Source organism: Mesoplodon bidens, assembly GCF_964165515.1.
Source record: "Mesoplodon bidens genome assembly, chromosome: 4".
Classification (NCBI taxonomy): domain Eukaryota; kingdom Metazoa; phylum Chordata; class Mammalia; order Artiodactyla; family Ziphiidae; genus Mesoplodon; species Mesoplodon bidens.
This window is the reverse complement of record NC_138160.1, coordinates 37,092,223-37,118,896: the sequence shown is the minus strand read 5'-3', so window position 1 is coordinate 37,118,896 and position 26,674 is coordinate 37,092,223. Positions and strand designations below refer to the sequence as shown.

The 26,674-nt window shown below is 38.7% G+C and overlaps 2 protein-coding genes across 4 annotated transcripts in view; both read left to right on the top strand.

Moving 5' to 3' along the window:
- The window catches only part of PAIP1 (poly(A) binding protein interacting protein 1), a 28,727-nt gene extending 24,923 nt beyond the window's left edge, over positions 1-3,804 (top strand). The window contains exons 10-11 of one of the 2 annotated variants that reach the window (XM_081231267.1): positions 1,841-1,934; positions 3,388-3,804. In XM_081231267.1, the coding sequence (XP_081087393.1) occupies positions 1,841-1,934; positions 3,388-3,481 (188 nt within the window). In that variant the 3' untranslated portion in view covers positions 3,482-3,804. The remainder of the gene's footprint in view (positions 1-1,840; positions 1,935-3,387) is intronic. The other variant, XM_081231268.1, reaches the window with a different exon arrangement.
- A 5,430-nt stretch (positions 3,805-9,234) lies between these two features.
- LOC308616817 (uncharacterized protein C5orf34 homolog) overlaps positions 9,235-26,674 on the top strand; it is a 33,688-nt gene continuing 16,248 nt past the window's right edge. Inside the window, exons 1-6 of one of the 2 annotated variants that reach the window (XM_081233217.1) lie at positions 9,235-9,435; positions 13,133-13,366; positions 13,519-13,608; positions 18,483-19,126; positions 21,217-21,318; positions 24,411-24,534. In XM_081233217.1, the coding sequence (XP_081089343.1) occupies positions 13,172-13,366; positions 13,519-13,608; positions 18,483-19,126; positions 21,217-21,318; positions 24,411-24,534 (1,155 nt within the window). In that variant the 5' untranslated portion in view covers positions 9,235-9,435; positions 13,133-13,171. Of the gene's footprint in view, positions 9,585-13,132; positions 13,367-13,518; positions 13,609-18,482; positions 19,127-21,216; positions 21,319-24,410; positions 24,535-26,674 lie in introns of both variants that reach the window. The other variant, XM_081233216.1, reaches the window with a different exon arrangement.

The window sequence follows — 26,674 nt, the reverse complement described above, 5'->3', positions numbered from 1 at the left end:
CTTCACGACTGCTCCAGCGTTTTAACTGCCTGTTTGTTTTTGTTTTTGAAAACTTGTGGCTTGGATTGTAGGAACATCTCTCCAAATGGGGGGTTTATATTTGCTTGTGCCAGGAGCCACAGGGGTAATACTGGCTTGGAACAAGTTTCTATTTTCTTGTCGTAGGGATTCTTTACGTGGATAATAGAATTTGAAGTGCAGGCCCATTGTTAAAAATTCTCTGGGGAACCAGTTTCTTCAGAGTACTTCTGTCCTCACTCCAAACCCAGGCAGAGACAACCAAGCTTCTTTGCCATCTCCCTTTGCCACCGAGGTGTTTTTCATTTTTCCTTGGTTCGCCTTTTGCTTGCAATACCAGTTCTTTGAATGTTCAGCCTTTGTGTTGGTGAGATGGACTTGGGGCATGAATTCCATCTCTCTGTTTCACATGGACTCAAGGCCTTGCTTTCTGACCTTCTGTGGGTTTTAAAATTGAAGCCCTTTGTTCATAAGACCACCTGGTCTGTCAGCCTCCCAGCTGCAGTAGTTATGTATGGCTTTCAGTTCCCTTCTCGTTTCTGTCATCTGGTGAGTTGATTTTGTGTGTGTGTGTGTGTGAACTCATTCGTACATTTAAAAGAATGTTTTATCTGTTGCCTTAAGTATTTGTTGCAGGAAGGTTTTATAGTTCAAATTGTCTCCAAATTGCCAAGATTGGGTATCAAAATATCACTAGCCCTTTAAGCTAGAATTAGAGTTTTATGGAGACTGACAATCTTGGAAAAACATGGTCTCTATCGAGTTAAATGTAATTACATCATCCTCTCGAAATTTGAGGTAGCTGTTGTTCACAAGAAACTAATTATAAGATAACTAGTTTTAATATACACTGACCCATTTTATTATTCAGAGGTAAGGACTTCATACACACATGCTAATCTTAAAAGATACTCGGTAACTCTGCTTAAGACAGTTGGCCGATGGAGAGCTATAATATCACCTGTTATTGCCTTAGAAGAGCCCAACCAAGGGAAAGCTAGTATAGCTGAAACATTTATCAGGTATCTACGTTCCAGCTGTCTCTAAGGAGAGAGAAGAAAAGAAAATCTCCTGTGCTCAGAACATTTGCTAGGTTAGCCTCCTCTGATTGAGAAACTTCAAGCAATGATGGCTCTTACCTACTAGCCAGGTAGCTCACTTTAGCTCCTTGGGAAGGCTTAATGGGGGAGCCAGAAACTAGGAGGTTTGATTGAAATCCCTCCTTGTGGAAGGAAAAACAGTAGTATGGAAGAAACATGTTCTTCCCCAACAAGTTAGGACAATATCTTGTCTGATGGACAGAAGCAGCAGAGAATGTAAACAGCATGCACACTGGGTGTGAAATGTACTCTGTTATGTTCATAGTGGCTTTGATTTCCATCTTACATTTAGAGGAATATTAGATATCCAGTTGACCCCTGAACAACACAGGTTTGAACTGCACAGGTCTGTTTATATGTGGATTTTTTCACTAAATATGTGCTACAGTACTTACACAGGGTTGGTTGAATCGCAAATACAAAGGAAACGTGTGTAAGGAGGGCGGACTAAGTTATATGTGGATTTTCGATTGTGTGGAGGGTCAGTGACCCTCAAGGGCCAACTGTATAATTTATGAGCATATTTTGGGGGTGGGGAGAGATAAAGCAAGCCAATTAGAATACAAGTTTTGTAAAAGATATTCTTAAATATGTAATTGGAACCTTACTGTTATTTAAATGTATCTGCTTAAATGAAAAGCCATAATATTAAAAAAAATTTAGGGATAACTGGCCATTTCATATGAATATTTTTCAGCATTAAAATTTTTTATTTTTTGTAGATTACCAAGAGAAATATCAAGAGTTACTTGAAAGAGAAGACTTTTTTCCAGATTATGAAGAAAATGGAACAGATTTATCAGGGGGTGGTGATCCGTAAGTTCTGTTTAGCTGCTTTCTTTTTTGGGTTTTTTGGGGTTTTTTGGTTTTTTGGGGAGGGGGTTGTTTTGCTTTGTTTGGCCATGCCATGTGGCTTGCCAGCATGATCTTAGTTCCCCAACCAGGGATTGAACTCGGCCCCCCTGCAGTGGAAGTGTGGAGTCCTAACCACTGGACTGCCAGGGAATTCTCATCTTAGCTGTTTTCTTTGTGAAATTTCTGTGGCCACAGTTTGGAGATGGAGTTTAGACTAGAAAAGATGATGAAAGAATGTGCATTTTGATTTAATGGTGTTACAGTGGTATATATGTAGTAGTTATTTACCAAAAATTTTCAGAAAATCATATTAGAGAAAACACTATGGTTCTGAAAATTAAATATAGTTAAGGTGGAAAAACTATTAATGTAGCATATTCAAACAATTAGTTTTTATAAAATAAAAACTATTATTATACCTAAGACTTTAAATAAGTAACTCTAATGGTGTAAGATCTTAGGTAAGTTCTGTGCCTGTTTCTCCATCTATTAAATAGGAATAGTAGACCCCTCCTTGAGTTTTTTTTGAGAACTAAATGAGATACATAAATACTTGAAACAGCCCCCTGGCACGTAGTAAAGAAGGCTCAAAGCTTAGCTGTTAAACGATTAAAATTAAAACCAGATAATTATATAAAAATGTTTGGACTGATATATATAAATTATAAATTATAGTCCTGTTCTCATCTCTCAATCTTCATCTGCCATTCTTTGTAATAAAATAAACTTTTACTGTATTACTCATTTATCGTTAGATTGTACTGCATTTTGTATATGGAAGGACCAAGAACTTGTGAGGTTTAGTTCCAGTTCTGTTCACAATTCATGTGAATTTGGACAGGCTTCTTGGATTCTCCTCTTCATAAGTGGAGGGTGGAAATAAATTAAGTCTGTGATTTCAGTTTTTCTTATCCCATCTCATGTGTTGTAGGTTTAAAAAAAAAATGAACCACCTTCATTCTGTCTCTAAGTAGTAACATTTTAATTATAAGTCAGTGTAAGATTTTCTAATGTTAACATACTTTTATGTACTAGTTTAATAGAAAAAAATTACAGGGATGTGCTTCCAAGCACAGTTAGGAGGATTCAGCCCTGCCGAGAGTATACTACTGGAAATTAAAGTTGTCCTTGGCATTGAATTTCAGGTTATCCTCTAAAGTTTTGTTTGGTAAGCATTATATTCTCTTTGCCTTAATGAACTTGTGGCATTTCAACGTATGGCCTTGTACTAGAAATGGGGGAAGAAGGAGAAAGACCCATCAGCAATTGGTAGGATTGGCAAGAGAGTTTTGTCACATGTTGGTAGAAAGGGTCATGGTGGGTGGGGAGACACATACTTACTTTCATGGCGTAGTATCTTAGACATTTTCTGAATTAAAAAACATTAAACTTGTCATATATGCTTCTTTCACAGATACTTGGATGATATTGATGATGAGATGGACCCAGAGATAGAAGAAGCTTATGAAAAGTTTTGTTTGGAATCAGAGCGTAAGCGAAAACAGTAAAATTAAATTTCAGCATATCAATTTTATAAAGCAGTTTAGGTTATGGTGATTTAGCAGAACACAGGAAAGCAAGAAAATGTGTCACACTTATACCAAATTAAGGATGTTGAGTTATGTTACTAATGTATGCAACTTTAATTTTGTTTAACACTCTCTGCCAAAATAAACTTTATTCCCTATAACTTAAAATGTGTATATATATATAATAGTTTATTATGTACAGTTAATTCCACTGTTTTGGCTGCAATAAAATCAATTTTGAAAAAAATGAAAAATGTCGAAAGTAAATTTTGCTAGCTGGTTAGAAGCTTATCCTTTAAATTCTACTTTTCTTGAGGGAAAAATTCTTAGTCTGGAAATACATATTACTGCAAAATGTAGCATCCTTTTTTAGATACGAGTATTATAGCTTTCACTTAGTTTTACATTTAGTGTCTCAATGAATTGAGTTTCAAATATGAATCAGAATCATGAATATCTTTAGCACTGAAGTCTTAGAATATATCATTAACAACTGATTTACATATCCAGATGCTATTTGAGACCAAGGGCTTTTAAAATGGCATAAAACAAAAAGACTAAGAACTCCCAAGTAAACAACCAAGATTCTTCACTGAGGATTTATTGCAATTCTAGAATTGGTTTTTTCCACCTAACCTCACTACCCTAAAGCCTGGAACATTATTCTGCTTTATTTATATGACTTTCTCATTTTTGTTTTGTAGCATGAGTTGCATTGACTTTTTTACTAGAGAATTTTACTAGATCTTTGTCACTCAAGTTTTCATCTGCTTTATAATTGCTATACCTTGAGAATCACTTTTCTAATACTTTTATTACTATAATGTGGTACCACCTCAGCCCTACCTAATTAATATTTTTACCAATGTCAAAAATCTTTTTCCAACTAACTAAAAGTAAAACTTAATGTACAGAAGGATTGCTTGTAAATATGCATGTAAATAGTTCTGTTAATAACCCACTGTTTTACATTTGGTACATCTGTGTCTGCCTATACAATCAGCTTTCTCACTTTTCTGCCTGTTTGTTTGGTCTGGATTAAAATTAGACTTTAAAAATAAAATTTAAATAGTTTTGTTTCCTCTAAGTTTTTGGAGTGGTATCCTGGTATTTTAAAGAGTTTCTGTTGAACTTTTTTACATGACATCATAAAGTTCAGATTTGAAATCAGAGAAACTATACTAGGATAGAAGATATTCTTTGAACAAGAGTTTCAATAACATATACATCTACTCGGAAAAAAACAGCAATTATAAAACATTAAAACTCTTTAGCGTCCTTTTTGTAAAAGGGAAATATATATGTAATTGGGGTTTTTGGAAATTGTAATAGTCAGAATTCTTTTTTTCAGAATGGCTCCTAACATGGTGGCTAGTACTTTAATCTGCAGTTCTCTAAAGATTGTGCTCACTGTAAGTCCGAGGGATAGGGGAGAGGGGTGTAGGGAAGGGGCCCGACATTAGACTGGGGCCAAGAATATGCTAACTGAATATACTTTAAACTTTGTCCAGTTGCTCTGTGCATAACCACCCAGTTTTATCTGCTAGCTCATTGTCACCAACTACTGCTGTACTCAAAACAGCTACCAACAGGATCAATATGTTCCAATTACTAGTGCTACTTAAGTAACCACCCAAACTTAGTGTCTTCAAACAATAAGCGTTTTATTATGCTCATGCTTCTGTGACTCAGGAATTTGGACAGGGTACAATAGGGGTGGCTTTTCTCTATCCTGCAGTGTTTCGAGGCCTCAGCTGGGAAAACTAAGGACGAGGGGTGGCCCCAACAGCTGGTGGCTCTAATCATCTGGAGTCGTCTTCACTCACATGGCTGATGACCGGGCTGAGATGACTTGAAGCCATCCCTTGACCAGACCCACCTACACAAGGCCTGTCCACATGGCTTGGGCTTCTTGAAACATGGCAGCTGGGTGTTGAGGGGGCATTGCAAAGGACCTGGAAGAAGCTGCCTTGGGAGCTGCATGCAGCATTACTTCTGCTACAGTGTCTTCGTTCTAAGTGAGACGCTTGCTATAAAGCTGTATCAGATAGGAGGCCTTCAAAGAATGTGTGGACATGCTTTAAAACTGCAACGGTACCTACTGAAAGGAAGAGTTGGCCGTGTGCCACGATAGTTGGCCTTTAGGACTGCCGTATCTTCAACAGAAATATGGATCAGTAAGTCTTTTGTAACAGGGACTATTAGTACAAATCTTTAATGAGCAAGGACACAAAGGTGCCAGTGAATGTTAGTCTTGTGTCTGGTAACAAAGTGCAAATATTAGTCTGAACCTGGCAGTTGTGTCATCAACTCAGACCCTCTGTATTGTCAGTGCTCTTCAGCCAAAGACTACCAGGACCACACCTGTACCTGAATGTGCTGGGTTTAGTATACTTGTTGTCCTGAGGCAGAATATACCATGGGGAACTGTGGGGTATGTCAGTAAGAGGGTGTTCAACAGAACATAGCATTTGGGCTTTGGTCGGATAATTTGGGAGAGAGCCTAAGAAACTGGAGGTACACTCTAGCTTGGATGCTGTCAGAAAGCAGGGGCAATTCTATGATTAGGTTATTTCATTCAATCTTACCTATAGGGAGGACAGTAGAGTATGGATTAAGTTGTAATTTGTTTAATAAAAAAATCGTCACATTTATTGAGAGAGGATGCTTGGTGTAAAAGAGTAAAAACTGTCCAGGACTGAAGGACTGAAAATTAGCTCATACTGAAAAAGAAGGAAGTAGCCCTGCCTATTAATCAGTCTGGGAGGACAGACACAGGTAAAGCCAGCTGCAAATTTAACAGGAAACATTTTTCCCCAAGTCATGACCACCTCTGTGTGTGACCACTGCTCTGTTAACAATGATGCCTCCAGACCTGCTTTGCTATCCTCACCCATCGTCTACTGGGGATACCCAGTTGCTAAACTGCACTCACCTCCTGATAACAGCCAGTCCCTCAGTTAAACCCTGCTTCGAATCCTGTGCAGAAACAGCATCCAACCAGGAAGTGGTCTCTCTTCCCTTTGAGCTTCCTCAGAATTCTTCAGCAGGAACCCAAACCTTACAACGATGTCGCCCTCCTCCCCCTGTGGAGAGCACCATTTGTGTTTCCTCTGAAGTGTGCTTCCTTGCTTACATGTCAAATGTTTTGTCAGACTACAGGCTTGAGCCTGGTGGTCTTTGGCTGACCAGACTTTAGCAGATGTAAATAATTTAAGGTCATGTATGCTGCTGCTGTATTGTGTAAGCCTAGCAAAATGCCAGCCCTGGATGAACTGGACACTGCTGCTGCATCCAAGCATCTGGAGGTCATGTTTCTGGTAGGTTTGTACTGCTATAAATTCATAGTCACCACGTTCATTTAGGCTGTCAGTGCTGCCTGTAATCATACTATTTCTTCATTCTCTTGTTTAATTCAAACCCTCTACTCTGCCTGCCCCTTTATTCCCTAAAGACTTGCTTCACTGGAAAAAAAAAAAGCCACCAGACAAATGTACACAAATGCATCTGCATGTACATCATTCCTCCTCTTCCTGTATATGAAGTATCCCTCCACCTATTAAAAACCAGTTATTCAACATGTACTTGGATCCCACGCCCTCTCACTCTCATGAACTCTATTGTTACTTGGTCTGTAATTTTTTTAAAAATCTTTCTCCATCGGCCCTTTGCATGAGCTGTTGAACATGCCATTCCTCTCATCAAAAGAAATCTGGCCCTTACATTTCTCTCCAATTACAGTCCTATCTTTGCTTCCTAGTCAGACTTCTCAAGTGTTTTCCCATTTTTTTTTTCCATTTCCTTACCCATTTGCTCTTCAAACCCACTATAGCTTCTGCCACCACTATATACAACAGACCTCATTAGTCAATAATGACGTCCATGTCATTAAGTTAAATAAACACTTCATTCTTTAGCTTGTTCTCTAGGCAAGACACCAAAATTCAATACACCCAGGCATCTAGAATACAATAGCTTGCTTTCTAGCTTTTGTGCTGTTTCTCAGTGTTTGGGGGGATTCTTTTCCCTTACCTAATCTGTAAGAACTGGTGTTCCTCAAAGCTCAGTCCTAAGCATTCTTTTCTCATGTCACAATATCCTTGGATTATTTCATCTTTTCCTGAAGCTTCAGTTAGCATCTATCAATCACCATTGACCTCCATATTTATTTCTAATCTCCTGATTCTAGACCTTTACTAACTTGTTTCCACTGGGAGGTCTCACAAAATTTGTCATACTATTCTCTAAATTTACTCTTCTTACATTCCCCTCTCATTGATGGCACTGACACCTACTCACTTTCCCCAATCAGAAACCCCTGGAATTGTTTTTAACTCCTACTCTTAAATCATCCCCAAGACCAAAGAGTTGATCTCCTAAATATTTCTTGGAGCTCTGCTCTCCATTCTCACCGTCCAGTCTTGAGTCTGAACTGCCGTCATCTCTCCTGTTGCTCTTTCAAAAGCCTTTTACTGGACTCCACACGTCTGTTCTCATATCCTACAGTCTACTCTATTCAGCAGTTCCAGGAATTTTTCTAAAGTACAAAAAGCATCACAAAACCCCTCTGTAGTAGACAGAATTTATATATAGGAGGTTCTTATACACTGGAGGGGGAAAAGGTGGGAGTTGGATAGGACCTAAGTTAGCACTATGTAATAAAACTGATGTTACAGATCAGTGAAAACATAGCTGTCTGAGGATGCCCTTATTACACTTTACATAAGATTGAGGTCAATTTGCATATCAGACTTTTAAAAATGGAGATGAGTTTAAGGAGCTATATTTCAATCCCTTAGTGCTGCCACCTTTTGCTTAAAGCCCTTTTAATAGTTTACCACTGCTATTAAGATAAAGTCCATAATTCATAAATCTGTATACCTCTATAGCCCAATTTCAGGCTTCTCTCCCCTAAGAAGAGCCTCTCTCTTCTCTTTAATCATTCTTAAACCAAACTGGCTTTTTTTTTTTTCAGCCCTTTTAAGGGGCCAGATCTTTCCTTTGGGCCTCAGAGCCTTAACACAAGGCTGTTACCTCTGCTTGAAACACTTTTCCCCTCTACTTGGCTAACACCTACCTAGCCTTTGGATTTCAGTGAAAATATTTCTTCAGTCTAGGTTAGGTCTGCCCACTATATACTCCCCCAGACCTCTGTATTTTATCTTAGGAACACTTATCACAACTGTGATCAAATTATTGTCCAGTCGTTTCTTTCCAGTTAATCTCTAGACCCCATCCTCAACCCTGGGTCTCATTCACTGCTTTATCCTGAGCACGCCCAGCACATAAAAGGCTCTCCATAAATACCTGTTTTAATGGAAATAAATAAATATAGCAGACGCATCCACTTGCCATTGTAGAAAAAGATTTAAAAGGTGCAGAGAACTGTTGAAAGACATTTTCTGATACCAAACTAGGAAAAGAAGGTCTCTATCTTTGCCCAATTTTTTTAACGGCTTTATTGACGTATAATTGCTTAGATTATTTAAATAAGCATTACTCCACTAAATTACACCTCTGTAGCTATCTCGGATAGACCATCAGAATGCGAGTCCCAGCCACGTTTGAAACAACAAGGTCAGACCAGTTCCTTGTGGGGTACCGGAAGTAAAAACCGGAGAGGAGCAGACCAGCTTCCGGACTGGGAGCACCCGCCTCCCCTACTTCCGGTCCCGCCCCCCATGCGAGCGGAGGGCGAGGTCAGGTCGGGACTTCCGGTCTTCATTTGTAAAGTGGGGCGGCTTTTCTAGGGTGCGGGAAAGTTTGAATCGCAGCTGTTTGCCTTCGCTTTCTCTCCGGGGTCAGAGCTGTCGCTGCTGCTGCCGCTGCTCCTCCGCCCCTCGGACTCGACGAAAGACCGCCAAATACTCTCCCTGTGGCCTTACTCTTCTCGGTTATGATTGTTTTCTTTCATCGCGAAACATAACTTGCTGGTAATTTGTTAAACTCAAGACAAATTCCTCGAGAAGCAGTCGTGGGCAGGCGCAGACGTTTCTACTCCGACCATTTTGACAAATTAAAAGCACAAGGGCCGTTGATTGTCCTCATTAACACGACTTTTCAGCTCAGAACTGCTTGCTGTGTGAGTTTAAGACGTTGGTTGTTGTTTTGATGAGGCTTTTTCTGTAACTAGATAGCGCATTTTGAAAAATGAGGTTCCCGTTTATGTCAAGAACAAACTTGTGGCTTTTTGATCGTTAAATATACTCGGACGTAATGTGCTGGGTAGTGAAAACACAAACAGGAATAAGACAGTAGAGATGAGGCTGGAAATTTAGGTTGGAGCTGGATTATTTTTTTTATGATGCCAGGAACTTTAGACATTTCTACTGTTTCTTGTGTGTGCTTGATTGTTTAAATAATCTAAACAACAATTATACCCCAATAAGCTGTTAAAAAAAAAAGAAGAAAACTTGGCTAAAGATAAAGACCTTTTTCCAATTGTTATCAGAAAATATGTTTTCCAACTGTGTATCTGCGCTTGATTTTTTCAGAAATAGCAAGTTGATATCATACATATATATGATACGTATAGCTGCAATATAAATATATTTATTGCTATGAATATTTATTGCCGTTTAACAAGTATGTAGACAAGTGATGTAAAGCGGTTGGTATGGTCGGGTTGTGTAAAGTTACTTGTGAGGGCAGTACTGGAAATGGATTGGAGAGGGGAAAAATTGGAAAAAGTTCCCAGACAGTTTACAAGAATGGAGGGGAAAGTTGAGGCCTGAAATAGGAAAAGGAGGAGCCAGATTTATGGGAGAGACTGACAAAATCAACAGGACTTGTTACTTGGATGTAAAGGGAAACACTGAGAAATCAAATATTGCTAACATTGAGATGCCATTAACTCAAATTGCAAATTCAGGAGGAGCAAGAATTTTAAAATTCACTTATATATTCTTATACATTACTTATATGTTTATCATTTCAAAAAATTTATTGCATCCTTATTATTGGCCAAGTATTGTTTTAGATGCTAGGGATAGAACTGTGAATAAGACAGATGAGGGCCCTGCTCTGATTGAGTTTATGTCCTAGTGGGAAAAGACTAAAAGCAAGTAAATAAATAGAATAGTTTTGATAGTAATAGATATTATGAAGAAAAACGATGAAATGGATAAAAAGTGATTGGGAGATGGTTGGGAACAACTTTAACTGGTCAAGTTAGGCCTTTGAGGAAGTTAGATATTTGTGCTGAGATATTAATGGTGCCAAAGAACCAGCCATGTGATGAGCCAGGGAAAGGACATGCTAGGCGGAAGGAACAGTGCAAAGGTTCTGACATGCAATACAGCTTCCTTAAAAAAACATTAAAAAGGCCAATGTAGCTAAGTTGTCCTGAACAAGGAGGAGAGGGTTAGGAGATGACACTGGAGAGGTAGGAGATGACACTGGAGAGGTACGAGATGACATTGGAGAGATAGATGGGGGCAGGTTGTATGGCTTTTATAGGCTGTGGTTAAGAATTTGAGTTTTGGGCTTCCCTGGTGGTGCAGTGGTTAAGAATCCACCTGCCAATGCAGGGGACATGGGTTCGAGCCCTGGTTCGGGAAGATCCCACATGCCAAGGAGCAACTAAGCCCATGCACTGCAACTACTGAGCCTGTGCTCTAGAGCCCGTGAGCCGCAATTACTGAGCCGGTGTGCCACAACTGCTGAAGCCCGTGCTCATACAGCCTGTGCTCTGCAACAAGAGAAGCCACCGCAATGAGAAGCCTGCGCACCACAACGAAGAGTAACCCCCGCTCGCTGCAACTAGAGAAAGCCCGTGCACACCAAAGAAGACCCAATGCAGCCAAAAATAAATAAATAAAATAAATTAATTTTAAAAAAAAAGAATTCGGGTTTTATCTAAGTGCAAATGTTGGGTTGTAAGTCAAGAAGGGTAAGATCTCATTTATTTTAAAAGGTCCCTCTAGCTACTGTTTGCAGACTGGCCTCCAGGGAGTTAAGAGTGAAAGTGAATCAGGGGGTATTACAGAAGTCTGCTTTTGGTGGGAGTGATTAAGTTCCATTTTAGTCATGTGGAGTTTGATGTATCTGTGGAACAGGGACATTAAGAGAGGTCCTGCAGGCAACTGGAAGCTCTGGAGAGAGGTCAGGTAGATTTGGAAGTTCTCTAGAGGAAGAAAATGATTAAAGTTGTGTGAATCTCCTCAGGAGAGATCATTTAATATTGGTTTAATATTTACTTATATGCTGACATATTCTGCAAAAGATTATAGGCTATATCATATGTAGCTAATTATATACATTGAAAAGGGGTACGATTTTTTTTAAAAAGCAAGGGTGGGCATAAAAGCAACATGAGTGTATCTAGTAAGAGGAGATGAAATGGGGACTAAATAAGGTCAGGTGCTGATGAATCCTTGATTTGAGAGAATGGTGAAGAAAAGGAATGATTAAACTAAAAAAAGCAATAGATATAGAGGGGGTGGTGGAGGAGGGACCATGGCGCACCCCCCACCCTTTTTTTTTTAAATAAAAGGCAGAGGAAAAGGAAGTTTGGTGCAAGGGAAGATAGACAACATTGTCACACGTTGACCAGTTTAGTAGGGTGAAGACTGAAGTCATTGGGTATAGGAAGATACTGGTGACCGTTGTGAAACAATTTCAGTAGAAAGGTGGAGGAGAAAGCTGGATTGCAATTCATCGAAGATTGTTGGGAGAGAAAGCTGACACTGAGTGGATACTATACCTGAGAAGTTTATTGGTAGGAAATAGAGGTAAACTAGGGAAAGTGGTATCTTTGGAAAGTTTTTTTTTTCTGACAGGTGAAACTTTATCACCTGAGTAACAGAAGGAGATGATGTCCTAGAAGGGGATGGAGTTAGTTTTAGAAAGAATCATAAAATTTACTGAGCTCCTACAAGGCAACATTCACACTACTGGCACTGTCATACATGTTGTCTCATTTAATCCCCACAACGATCCTGTTTCCCCCATTTTACAAATAAGGAAACAACCAACCCAGCCAACCTGTGGTTTATAGCTATGAGCTAGTGGACTTGGAACCCAGCCCTCCATTCCCCTTGCGTCATACCTATATGGAAAGCGTAAGTGAAAATACAGAGACATTTCAGAGGTAAAGAAGAGGAAATTGAATTCAATGAAATAAGGATGAATCTAAGACACTAGGTGGTTAATTAGCTTTCTGAGTCATGACATGGATCTACTTCCTTAATGCCAGGCTAGGGGCAAGAATCCAGGTGTTCTTTTCCCTTAGGCCTAATAGTTACTTTTGGCCTGCCTTTTACATGTCCTACAAATGATTTGCTGTATTCTTTTTGCAAAGATGGAATTTGCTTGTTGTTTGAAATGAGATACTGAGCATACAGTTTTCAGAAGTTAAACTTCAGAAGTAAAGCTACTAAAATGATAAGAGCATTTATAACTTGGTGGGCCATCTCCCTCTCAGTTATCTTCCACAATGAAGTAGAGCCCTTGGGGTTAATGAAGGCATTCAGATCACATAAGCGTGTATAGCAAGATAATCACTTTTCATTCACCAAAAGTAAATGCAATGGCAATTTTGTGTTTTGCTTATGTTCATCCATTTATTTTGATAGAACTTTTGTACATGAAGAGAACTATTTGGTGCTACTGTATTTCTTATTTCCTCAGCCTTTGCCTTGGAAGGACATTTTAGCCATAGTCACAATAATGGCGGCTGAAGTGCAAATAGTACTTTATGAAGATGACTCAGTGCAAGTACAATATGTTGATGGTTCCAGATTGCAGCTTTCTCCCTGTGGCTCTGAATTTTTATTTGAAAAAGCACCTCCTATTTCAGCACATCCTTTACAACAACCAGAAAGAATTCGCCAAAGGACACACTTTGTTATTAGCACATACCGAGTAAGTAAAGATGACACAAAAACTACTCTTTTTAATACTAAAATATTGTTCAGGTGGCCAGAATATGGAAAGTAGTTAGTATTCCAGATTAGTGTCATTCTAAGTTGATTTTCAAATCATTTTTTAAAATTACTTTGTATTTCTTTTTGTAGGAGCAGCTACAGCGAGCCCTGGATTTCCGTAACTCCTTTGCTACTTGCCCTTTTTTATCTGAAAGCATCATACCTTCTGAAAGGAAAAAGGTAATATTTTTTAAACTTCATTTTTAAAACAAATATTTGAGGACAAGTAATTACAAACAGGTAGTTTAATATTTAGTCTTTTTCTTCATGACACTTTGAGCATAGACATGTTGCTATAGAACACATAGGCCTATATATTTCCACAGACTAGGGTGTTTTGATATTTTGTACATTGAGACACAGAAGTTACATAGTTTATCTCTCTGCCTTTTTTTTTTCCTTTAACATCTTTATTTGAGTATAATTGCTTTACAATGTTGTGTTAGTTTCTGCCGTATAACAAAGTGAATCAGCTATACATATACATATATCCCCATATCCCCTCCCTCTTGCGTCTCCCTACCACCCTCCCTATCCCACCCCTCTAGGTGGTCGTAAAGCACCGAGCTGATCTCCCTGTGCTATGCGGCTGCTTCCCAGTAGCTATCTGTTTTACGTTTGGTAGTGTATATATGTCCATGCCGCTCTCTCACTTCGTCCCAGCTTACCGTTCCCCCTCCCTGCATCCTCAAGTCCATTCTCTATGTCTGCGTCTTTATTCCTGTCCTGCCCTAGGTTCTTCAGAACCATTTATATGTGTTAGCATATATATGTGTTAGATTCTATATATATTCCATATATATGTGTTAGCATATGGTATTTATTTTTCTCTTTCTGACTTCACTCTATATGACCGACTCTAGGTCCATCCACCCCACTACAGACAACTCAATTTTGTTTCTTTTTATGGCTGAGTAATATTCCATTGTATATATGTACCACATCTTCTTTATCCATTCGTCTGTCGATGGACATTTAGGTTGCTTCCATGTCCTGGCTATTGTAAATAGTGCTGCCATGAACCTTGGGGTACATGACTCTTTTTTAAAATTAATTAATTTATTTAATTTATTTTATTTTTGGCTGCATTGGGTCTTCGTTGCTGCGTGCGGACTTTCTCTAGTTGTGGCAAGTGGGGGCTACTTGTTGTTGCGGTGTGCAGGCTTCTCATTGCAGTGGCTTCTCTTGTTGTGGAGCACGGGCTCTAGGTGCATGGGCTTCAGTAGTTGTGGCATGCAGGCTCAGTAGTTGTGGCTCACGGGCTCTAGAGCACAGGCTCAGTAGTTATGGCACACGGGCTTAGTTGCTCCACGGCATGTGGGATCTTCCTGGACCAGGGCTTGAACCCGTGTCCCCTGTGTTGGCAGGCGGATTCTTAACCACTGCGCCACCAGGGAAGCCCACATGACTCTTTTTGAATTATGGTTTTCTCAGGGTATATGCCCAGTAGTGGGATTGCTGGGTCATATGGTAGTTGTATTTTTAGTTTTTTAAGGAACCTCCATACTGTTCTCCATAGTGGCTGTATCAATTTACATTCCCACCAACAGTGCAAGAGGGTTCCCTTTTCTCCACACCCTCTCCAGCATTTATTGTTTGTAGATTTTTTGATGACTCTCTGCCTTTTTTTTTGTAGAAGAGGATTATATTCAGAACTTTACAGATTGGTGACTTTTTGATTCTCAGAGGTGTCAAAATTAACAAATTTTGTGGCCGTTTTAAGTAGCTTATGTGTAGTTATTTGTTAATGTGTAGTAGAGATGTGTAATTACTTATGGGTATACACATTTTATTCTTTCATTCTATTTTGAACTTTTAGGAGTAATAATAACCATCATTTCTTGAGGGTTTACTACGTGCCAAGAACTAGGAATAGTATTAAAAATATTTAACAACACCAGTATGGCATGGGTACCTGTTGATCAAAGTGGATGTCCAAACAATCAAAACCAGGTGTATTGGCTACCTGCCAAACCCCTTTTTACAGGTGAGGGAACTAAATCTCAGAGAGTTTACCTAATATGTCCATGAAAATTTTCTAAGTGGAAAAGTCAGGATCTGAACCCAGTCTATCTGACTCTGAAGACTGTGTCTCTTAAGTACTTTCTGCTACAGTCATGATGCTTGCCTGCTTACTGAGTAATTTTCTGTTGTATTGTCTCATGGCAAAGGAGTCAAGAAAAATTGTAAGCTAATAACTTAGTTTACAAGGCCGTTTTTTTCCATTGTATCTTTTTTTTTTTTTTCCCCGTCTGCATTGGGTCTTTGTTGCTGCACGCGGGCTTTCTGTAGTTGCGGTGAGCGGGGGCTACTGTTTGTTGAGGTGCACAGGCTTCTCATTGCAGTGGCTTCTCTTGTTGGGGATCACGGGCTCTAGGCGCATGGGCTTCAGTAGTTGCGGCATGTGGCCTCAGTATTTGCAGTGCATGGGCTCTAGGGCATGCGGGCTTCAGTAGTTGTGGCGCACAGTAGTTGTGGCGCACGGGCTTCAGTAGTTGTTGCACACAGGCTCTACAGCGCAGGCTCCATAGTTGTGGCGCACAGGCTTAGTTGCTCCACGGCATGTGGGATATTCCCAGACCAGGGATCAAACCTGTGTCCCCTGTATTGGCAGGTGGATTCTTAACCACTGAGCCACCAAGGAAGTCCATCCACTGTATCTTTTGAGTGGTTACGTAGTATTCATTGAAACTACGTAACTCGCTGCTGATGCTGCAGTAGGATCATTAGGTTGTCTAATTCTAGAAAAAAGAATTGTCTGAACCATCCTTATAAAGCAGCTTTGCCATCAATGAATACTGCCCTTAACTTTTTTATAATTTTTTTAATTGAAGTATAGTTGATTTACAATGTCATGCCAATCTGCTGTACAGCAAAGTGACTCAGTTATACACATATAGACATTCTTTTTTTTTTTTTTTTGCGGTACGTGGGCCTCTCACTGTTGTGGCCTCTCCCATTGCAGAGCACAGGCTCCGAACGTGCAGGCTCAGCGGCCATGACTCACGGGCCCAGCCACTCCGCGGCATGTGGGATCTTCCCGGACTGGGGCACGAACCCTTGTCCCCTGCATTGGCAGGCGGACTCTGAACCACTGCGCCACCAGGGAAGCCCGACATTCTTTTTTTTTAATATTCTTTTCCATTACGGTTTATCCCAGGAGATTGGATATAGTTCCCTGTGCTATACAGTAGACCTTGTTTATCCATTCTAAATGCAATAGTTTGCATCTACCAACCCCAAATTCCCAGTCCATCCCTCTCCCTTCCCCCCCCCACCCCCTTGGCAACCACAAGTCTGATCTCTATGTCTGTGAGTCTGTTTCTGTTTTGTAGATAGGTTCATTTGTGCCACATTTTGTTTATTTATATTTATTTATTTATTTGTTTTATTTTTGGCTGCGTTGGGTCTTCATTGCTGCATACGGGCTTTCTCTAGTTGCAGTGAGCAGGGGCTACTCTTCGTTGTGGTGCATGGGCGTCTCATTGTGGTGGCTTCTCTTGTTGCGGAGCATGGGCCCTAGGCATGCGGGCTTCAGTAGTTGTGGTGTACGGGCTTAGTTGCTCCGTGGCATGTGGGATCTTTCCAGACCAGGGCTCGAACCCGTGTCCCCTGCGTTGGCAGGTGGATTCTTAACCACTGCGCCACCTGGGAAGCCCTGTGCCACATTTTAGATTCCACATATATGTGATATCATATGGTATTTGTCTTTCCCTTTCTGACTTACTTCACTTAGTACAGTAATCTCTAGTTGTATCCATGTTGCTGCAAATGGTATGAATACTTCCCTTAATTTTAGCACACTAATATCTGTACACAGATAGCACTGTAAATTTACGAGGCTTTCTTGACAGTAGTTTTCGTAAATCTAAGGTTTTATATAAATGGAAGGTGAAATGTGTAGTTTGGCAAGCTTAACTGATTAAAAGACTGTTATGTGACACTTGCCATTTTTATCTTATATGAAAAGATGCAACAGGCGCTGTTACCTATTATGAATCTGTTTGCTTTTGGTCCAGATCAGTTTACCTTTGAGTAATTCGATTTTTTTTTTTTTTTTTTATGGCTGTGTTGGGTCTTCGTTTCTGTGCGAGGGCTTTCTCTAGTTGTGGCAAGTGGGGGCCACTCCTCATCGCGGTGCGCGGGCCTCTCACTATCGCGGCCTCTCTTGTTGCGGAGCACAGGCTCCAGAGGCGCAGGCTCAGTAAATGTGGCTCACGGGGCCAGCTGCTCCGTGGCATGTGGGATCTTCCCAGACCAGGGCTCGAACCCGTGTGTCCTGCATTGGCAGGCGGACTCTCAACCACTGCGCCACCAGGGAAGCTCCAGTAATTCGATTTTTTAAAAAATATTACCCTTTAAGGCACCCGGAATTTATTTTAGTGTGTGCTGTACCTGGTGCTATGTAGGAAGAGTACCTTATACATGTTATCCTATTTAGTCCATGTGATAATCCTTTGAGATAGCATTTCCCAAATGCTGTTCAATAATTTCTGTACCATTTATTAAATATGTAATTCTCCCTTTCCCCCCTTGTTTTGAAAAACTTATGTTATCATATGTAACATTTTGAGATACGGTTCAGTCTGTTTCTATGTTCTCTAAATTGTTCTGTCAGTGATTTTTATGCTGGTTCCATACCATTTAGGTTATGATTGCTTTTCATACAGTAGTGCTGGTGTTCCCTCATTTATATTTTTCAGAATAGACTTTTGGGGAGGGGCTGCAAATCTATTTATCTCTGATTCATTGTACACTTTAAATCAAAATACGTTTAACATTAAATATAACCAAGATGATTTTCCTTTTTCTTCTTTTCTGTCCTTTTTGTCAGAGAGTGTGTGTGTGTGTTTTATGTCTACTTTTCTAAGAAATAATCTTAACAGTATCAAGTGTTCTCTGGAAAACCATATATAGGCTGACATTTTTCATTCTTTCTAGGTAGTAGAACACACAACTTTAAGAGCTTTCTTAAGTAATATGTAAGTATCAAATGTATGGAAAAATTGGACTGTTAACAGAAAATACCATCCCTTTTTCTCCCCTCAACTCAGCATATATTCACTGACATCTCAGAAGTCAGATGGCCCGGTCTTGATACTGATGATGGCATGATATGTATGCAGAGTGGCACCGTGAAGATATCATCTTTAGATGGTCACGCATACCTTTGCCTGCCCAAATCTCAGCATGAATTTACAGTACATTTTTTGTGTAAAGTAAGCCAGAAGCCAGACTCATCTATAGTACTGTCAGAAAAAATTAATAAAGCCAAAAAGGACAAACTAGTTGAAAAAGCTGGCAAAATCTGTACATATGGAAGTTTATCAGGACAGAGACTGAAGAATAAAGAAAATGACCTTTATTATCAGATCACGAAACCCAAAGAACCTTTAGAGAAGAGTTGTGTAAATGGAACTGAAGTGAGGGAGGCGCTGTCTTCACCTGGGACAAAAGACACATGTGTATACACGTGGGTAAAGCAGTGCTGGTCTGTGGCCTCCTGTCCAGAGCAATGGGAATATCCTTTGTCTTTAGCACTTCGTTTTCATAATAAAATCAGCAATATATCTGGAACTGATGCAGATATCACCCAGAAGAGAATTTTAACTTCTGACGTTTCTGAGGAAAGAGGAAAAGAAGTTTCTGTTCTTCCCAGGGCCCTGTTACTAAGCTGTCCTGTCCCACACCTGCACAGGTAATGGAAGAATGACTTATTTGTCCTAATGCTTTTGTCAGAACCAGACCTTACCTAAGGATCATTTTTCTTTCTGAATCATCTGATACCATGCATAAGGAAAGTTCAGTTGATCTAAAACTTTGCTTGTAACGGATAGTAAATAATGTCCCCAGCTAATGTGTTGCTTGTATTTCTTACTTTACATCCATGCATTGGATGTTGGTGGAAGGCTGACTACACTAGGTACTTTGTTAAGCATGGAGACTGTAGAGATGATTAAGAGTCCCTGCTTTCTAGGAGCTTAGAGTCTAGTAAGGGTCACTATCACTGAAAAGATTGTTAAAGTGTGGTAAGTGACGGCACAGAGCTCTGTGGGAGCGAGCCCTGGGAAGCATCCGCTGCTGCTTAGTGGAACCTGTTAGCTCTTTTGCTGGAGCATGGACCTGACAAGTGTGTGGTCCTGGGTTCTTTCTTTCATACATAGCCTCAGAGGACACCCTTGTCTTTGGTTAACTGACTGTAAATATGTCCGTCTTCAACAGGGATAGACATGGAGAAGCTTCTGGATGGCTAGGTACAAACCTTTTACCTTCACTAAGAAATGAATAGCCTAATGGTTATAGATTTGTAACATGAACTCTGTATAAGTAGTGTAGTAATAATGATAATAGCTAACACAGAGCACTTACTTTGTGCCAGGCATGGTTATACTTTACCTATTTTGTCCTCATAGTAACCCCATGAGGTAAGTACTATTATCAGCCCCATTTTGTAGAGGAACTTGAGACACAGAAATGTTAAATAACCCAAGCACAGTCTCACACCTAGTGCTTGTAGAATTGGGATATGATCCCAGGTAGTCTGAGTACATATTTGTTATTGGAAACAAAAAATGGGAATGATTTTTAGCCTTGTCATGATTGTGTAGTTAGAATTGGGAATTCCAGTATTATAAAGTACACATCAAAAGAGATTTATGCTTCTAAATTAACAGTTTTTCAATAACTGGCCACTGGCCTTGATTGAAATCCATTATCCTCAGGCATGGCTTAACAGGCCTTCCGTTACATGGTCTCTTCGTGGGTCTGTAATCCTCACCACTCTTGCCCTTGCTTTCTCTACTCTTGCTAAACTGGACTTCTTGCGGTCCATAGAATTCTCGCCCAAGCTTTCTTTTACCACGGCACCTACTCTTTCCATGCCAGGAACACTCCCTTTATCTCTCTCAGCTCGCTAACTTATGCTCATTTCAAGGTCTTAGCATAAATAAGCCTTTCTTCCTTAGGGTCATTATTCTGAAGTCCCTAGATTAGATTAGGCTCTATACAATCCCATAGCATACAGTAATTCTCTTTCCTTTATGTTCAGTATCTACTACTTTATGTCCCTGCTAGATAGACTCTCCATTGAGGGCAGGGACCATGTCTGCTTTCTTGGGTGTCATATCCATAGTGTGTATTGCACAGTGCCTGGCTCACCACAGATATTTCAGTAAATATTTATTGTTTGAATCCTAAATTTTAAAGGTTAGTGAAACTTAATTTATGTATTTATGCTGAGATTCAATAATGAGATTATTAGAAATACTAAGAAAAATACATGGAAAAATAAGATTACAGTTGACTCTTGGACAACACGGATTTGAACTGTGTGGGTCCACTTATACGCAGGGTTTTTTCAATAAATATAGTGCTTGTATTTTTATTTTTCAGATGTTTAAATGAACTAAGTATAGGGGGAAAGTTTGTGTTCGATTAGAGATCACAATTTGGGGAATCAACAGAACTAGGGTTTGAGTCCTGATTTTATCCAAACTGTTTCAGCTTCCTGCCCTTGGGTGAGTCATTTATAAACTCCTTTGTTTTTGAGGCAGAGATAACAGTACTCGGTTTTCTACTGCACTGGGGTTAGTGTCCCCAACCCCCATGTTGTTCAAGGGTCAACTGTAGTTTTAAATTTCATTAATGCACTTGCATATTAATTTTTACTTTTCTTTGATCTAATGACTTCGAGAAATAAATCTTACTACAGTAGCACTGTTCTGTTCACTTCTAAAGGTAATTATGTTAGGCAACCAGAATTAATAGCTTGTATTTTGTCCTTCACAGGTGGAATTTTTGTGATTCACTTTCACAGAGACAGTTTGGTGAAGAAGAATATTCCTATCCTGAACTAGTGAAAGTGGTTTGGTACAAGGGTATTACCTATAGGTAAGGCACTTGTGTTGCATTCGGAGCTATTTAGCAATGTCACAGAGGGTATAGGACTAGCCTTGTGGATAGACTCCCCCGTGAGTACAGTTTTGCCTGGGGCCACCATTCTCCTGTGTTTGGCCCTGAGTTTTACAGATCTCTATGTGTACTAATAAAATTTAATTTAAATTAAATTTAATTTAAACTGAATAAAATTTAATTAATAATTTTATTAGTCCACATAGATGTCTTGTGACTAATTCACATTAACCGTATTCACAAGATTTTTGTGACAACTCCAAAGCCAATGAGGGATTAGTTTTGCTTGTGAATGAAGTGTTTTGCCAGTTATTTAGGATACCCCTTCCAAGCAATAGGGGATCTCGTCATCTGAATTAGTCACATCAGAAGGATGCCTGTTGATCATGGAATTAGAGGAGAAGTTAGCTAGCCTAGGAGAGATTTCAGCCACCATTCATGCCACAAATATTCACTGAATGTCTCCTCTGTGTCTGAACTATTCTATTGAATTATCCCTATTCTACCACAAAGTACACCTCTCTAGTGACTAGTGTTTACTTTTATTTTAAAAAATTTTTTGTTGAAGTATAGTTGATTTACAGTGTTGTATTAGGTTCAGGTGTACAGCAAAGTGATTCAGTTATACATATATATGTATGTGTGTGTGTATGTATATACATATGTTCTTTTTCAGATTCTTTTCCCGTATAGATTATTACACAATATTGAGTATAGTTCTCTGTGCTACAGTAGGTCCCTGTTGGTTATCTATTTTATATATAGTAGTGTGTATATGTTAATCCCAAACTCCCAATTTATCCCTCCTCCCCTTTCCCCTTTGGTAACCACAAGTTTGTTTTCTATGTCTGTGGGTCTATCTCCGTTTTACAAATAAGTTCATTTGTTTTGTTTTGTTTTGTTTTTTAAGATTCCACATGTAAGTGATATCATACAATACTTGTCTTTCTCTGTCTGGCTTACTTCACTTAGTATGATAATCTCTGGGTCCATCCATGTTGCTGCAAATGGCATTATTTCATTCTTTTTTAAGGCCAAGTGGTATTCCATTGTATATTATACCACATTTTCTTTATCCATTCATCTGTCAATGGACATTTAGGTTGCTTCTGTGTCTTGGCTATTGTAAATAGTGCTGCTATGAACATTGGGGTGAATGTATCTTTTCGAATTAGAGATTTCATCTTTTCTGGATATGTACCCAGGAGTGGGACTGCTGGATCATATGATAACTCTATTTTTAGTTTTTTAAGGAACCTCCATACTCTTCTCCATAGTGGCTACACCAATTTACATTCCCACCAACAGTGTAGGAGGGTTCCCTTTTCTCCACATCCTCACCAACATTTGTTATTTGTGATCTTTTTGATGATGGCCATTCTGACTGGTGTGAGGTGATACCTCATCGTAGTTTTGATTTGCATTTCTCTAATAATTAGCAACGTTGAGCAGTTTTTCATGTTCCTGTTGGCCATCTGTATGTCTTCTTTGGAGAAATGTCTATTTAGATCTTCTGCCCAGTTTTTAATTGGGTTGTTTGTTTTTTTGATATTGAGCTGTATGAGCTGTTTATATATTTTGGAAATTAATCCCTGGTCAGTAGCATCATTTGCAGATATATTCTACCGGTCCATAGGTTGCCTTTTCGTTTTGTTTATGGTTTCCTTTGCTGTGCAAAAGCTTTTAAGTTTAATTAGGTTTAGAGAAACTTAGAGAAATTAAAGAAACAATTCCACTTACCATCACATCAAAAAGAATGAAATACCTAGGAATAAACCTACCTAAGGAGACAAAAGACCTGTACTCTGAAAACTGTAAGACACTGATGAAAGAAATTGAAGACGACACAAACAGGTGGAAAGATATACCATGTTCTTAGATTGGAAACATCGACATTGTTAAAATGACTATACTACCCAAGGCAATCTACAGATTCATTGCAATCCCTATCAAATTACCAATGGCATTTTTCATAGAACTTGAACAAAAAAATCTTAAAATTTGTATGGAGACACAAAAGACCCCAAATAGCCAAAGTAATCTTGAGAAAGAAAAATGGAGCTGGAAGAATCAGGCTCCCTGACTTCAGACTATACTACAAAGCTACAGTAATCAGAGTAGTATGGTACTGGCACAAAAACAGACATATAGATCAATGGAATAGGATAGAAAGTGCAGAAATAAATCCACGCACCTCTGGTCAATTAATCTATGACAAAGGAGGCAAGACTATACAATGGAGAAAAAACAGTCTCTTCAATAAGTGGTGCTGGGAAGACTGGAGAGCTACATGTAAAAGAATGAAATTAGAACATTCTCTAACACTATATACAAAAATAAACTCAAAATGGATTAAAGACTTAAATGTAATACTGGGAACCATAAAACTCCTAGAGGAAAATATGGGCAGAACACTCCAAAGAGTGTTCAAAAGATAAGTTGCAGCAATATCTTTTTGGATCTGTCTCCTAGACTAATGGAAATAAAAACAAAAATAAACAAATGAGACCTAAACCCACCCCCTTCTGACAATATGTTCTTCATATACGTTTCGATAAAATTGGCTTAAGTTTTTATAAATTATATACCCAATACCTTGACTGTACCTGGCTGCTCCAGGTACAGTCACCTTCTCTTAGGGGTGGCTCCTCTTACACATGGCTAACCTCAGCCATCAGGTATTGATTCTACTAGTTTCATTTTTACAGAATAATATTATTTTTAGGTTCTGGAGTTGTCATATTTAACTCCTATGCAGTGGGCATTGCTTTGATGACTATAATGTACCAGCCACTGTGAGTGGCAGTGGGATACCAGGATGATAAGACAAGATGCCTGACTTCTAGATGTTGAGCTTAGTTGAAATAGATACATTAACCAATTCTGGGTGTTCTGTTTATTTTTTGCAAAAAAATTAATTTAGCTGGTTGATGTGCAGAGTATGAAATTATCCATTTTTTAGATAGGCAAAAAAACCCCTCATACTACCTTTTTTTTAATATGATTGCCATCATCTATATGTTAATCTCAATGAGAAAAATATTTTTTTAATGATTATTTCTTTTCCTTAGACTTACCCACAAAAATATGAACTCAATAGAGGTTTATCCTGGAGATGGATCTGTTTTCAAATCAGAAGGAGCTTATTTGGGAAACTATTTTACATATTATTCCATTCAAGAAGGATCAGAAGAGGTAAGTTGACAACGAGGTCTCAGCTCAAGAAGATTTTTAGTACATAGCTGTTTCTAAATAATTCTGAATATATATATATATATGGGAAATTTGATCTTTTATAAAATTTCTTGCTACTACTTCTTAGTCTAGAGAATTAATATAATCTTACTGCCAGCATTGGCACAGTAATTACTAACTGCCTTATTTTTGCTGTATTCTCATCCAGTATTCTGTCATCCATTTGCCTAAGCAGTTTGTGTTTAAATCAGAAGTTAAATTTCTTCTGTCATAGAATTTATCAATAGGAAACACTGAAACCAGCAATATTATTTTGAATCAGTATACTTCTTTGAATTAATATTTGCATATTAAAAAGCACATTCTTTTCTCTCCACATACAATTGCTTGCATATTTAAAACACCTCTTAACTCCTAAATCTTCATATACAATTAGAACACTGAACAGGATCGTTCTGTTGTTGAAAACAGTGAAACATAACATGATCTATTTAATATATCAGACCAAAATGTAATCATGTGGAAATTTTGTTAATAGTCTAAATTTGCTTGTTCCCAGTCTGATACTTGAAATCCACCCTTTTATAGGGATTACTATAGTATCACACAGCTTTGCTTTGCAGGATGGAACATAATACTTTTTTTTCTCTATTACAGAGTATTTGAGTGATAAGATTATCAGGGTTGCTAGGAAGGAGACTTAAAACTAGAGCAGTTTTTTTTTAACTAGGGAAAATTTCAAACATATGCAAAAGCAGAAAGACTAGCGTAACAGACCTTCATGTACCCATTACCCAGCTTGTTCCATCTATACTTCCCACTGCCCCCTCCACTCCCTATTTATTTTTAAGTAAGTCCCAAGTATCATTTTATTCATAAATATTTTAGTATATATTAGAGCAGATTCCCTGCTGAAGTCTATTTGTAGGAAAGTATTTATTCAATAAATATTAATTGAACATTCGTAGGCAGGCACTCTGTTAAGCACTGGGTAAAGATGAAGCGTTCTTGCAGCCAAGAGTTCACAGTCTAGTAGTCAGTCAGGCAGGCAAACAGGCAAATGAGATGAAAGCATGACCAGTAGTGTGTGTGTGTGTGTGTGTGCGCGTGCACGCACATGTGTAGTGCATGAGATGATTCAGTAAACAGGCAAATAGAGTGGGTATGCATATACATCCACACTACTGACTGCTATGTATCGAGAGTTCAAAAAACTATAAGGCAAATACAGAACATCTTCCTGGAGCTTCAGTTTTACTCAAAGGTGTCATCGGGAGGGGGTGATAATTTTTATACTGAAGCAAACATATCACATGTGCTTTGGAGATAAAACAAAACTTCCAGACAAGTTAGTTGTGCCTTTGTGGTGGACTGCTTTGGGCTTTACACACTCAGACCCCAGTGAGCAACACATTCATTCTCCTCTGTCTACTTGAGTGAAAAGATTTTGAAACAATTGGCTTTCTTTTGGGAGTAAAATTGTTTGCTCCTTACTTTAACCCATATTCCAAAATAAATTCCAGGTGGATTAAAGGGCTAAATGTAAGAAACCAAACTTTATATGTATTAAAAGAAAATAGAAGGACAGTGTTTATAGTGTTGTGATAGGGAAGGCCTTCTTAAGTACAATACAAAAAACCAGAAGGCATAAAGAAAAGTTTGATCAGCTTGAAATTTTTAAATGTATGTTAAAGTTTAAATATTTAACTTCTGTTAAATTAGATAAAGTAAAAAAGACAAAGGCCTGGAAGAAAATATTGTACACTATAAATCATTAATAAAAAGACCAAAAAAAAAACCTAATAGAAAAATGAGCAAAGGATAAGAATGAGTATGCCATGTAACCCATAGTATTTGAAAACATGTTGAACTTTACTACTTGCATCAAAGAAATGCAGATTAAAATAACAATGATATAATATTTTTCACTCATCAAATTGTCAAAAGGTTGATAATATCTACTGCCAGCAAGTGTATGGGGAAAAGGGGTGCTTTCATAGTGTTGATTGGAGTGTAAATTGATTCATGAAGGCCAACTTGATAATATCAAGTAAAATTGGCTAGAAATTCTGCTTCTAAGGTATCTATCCTAGAAAAATATGAGCACACATATACAAAGAAGCATGGCCAAGGATGTGGA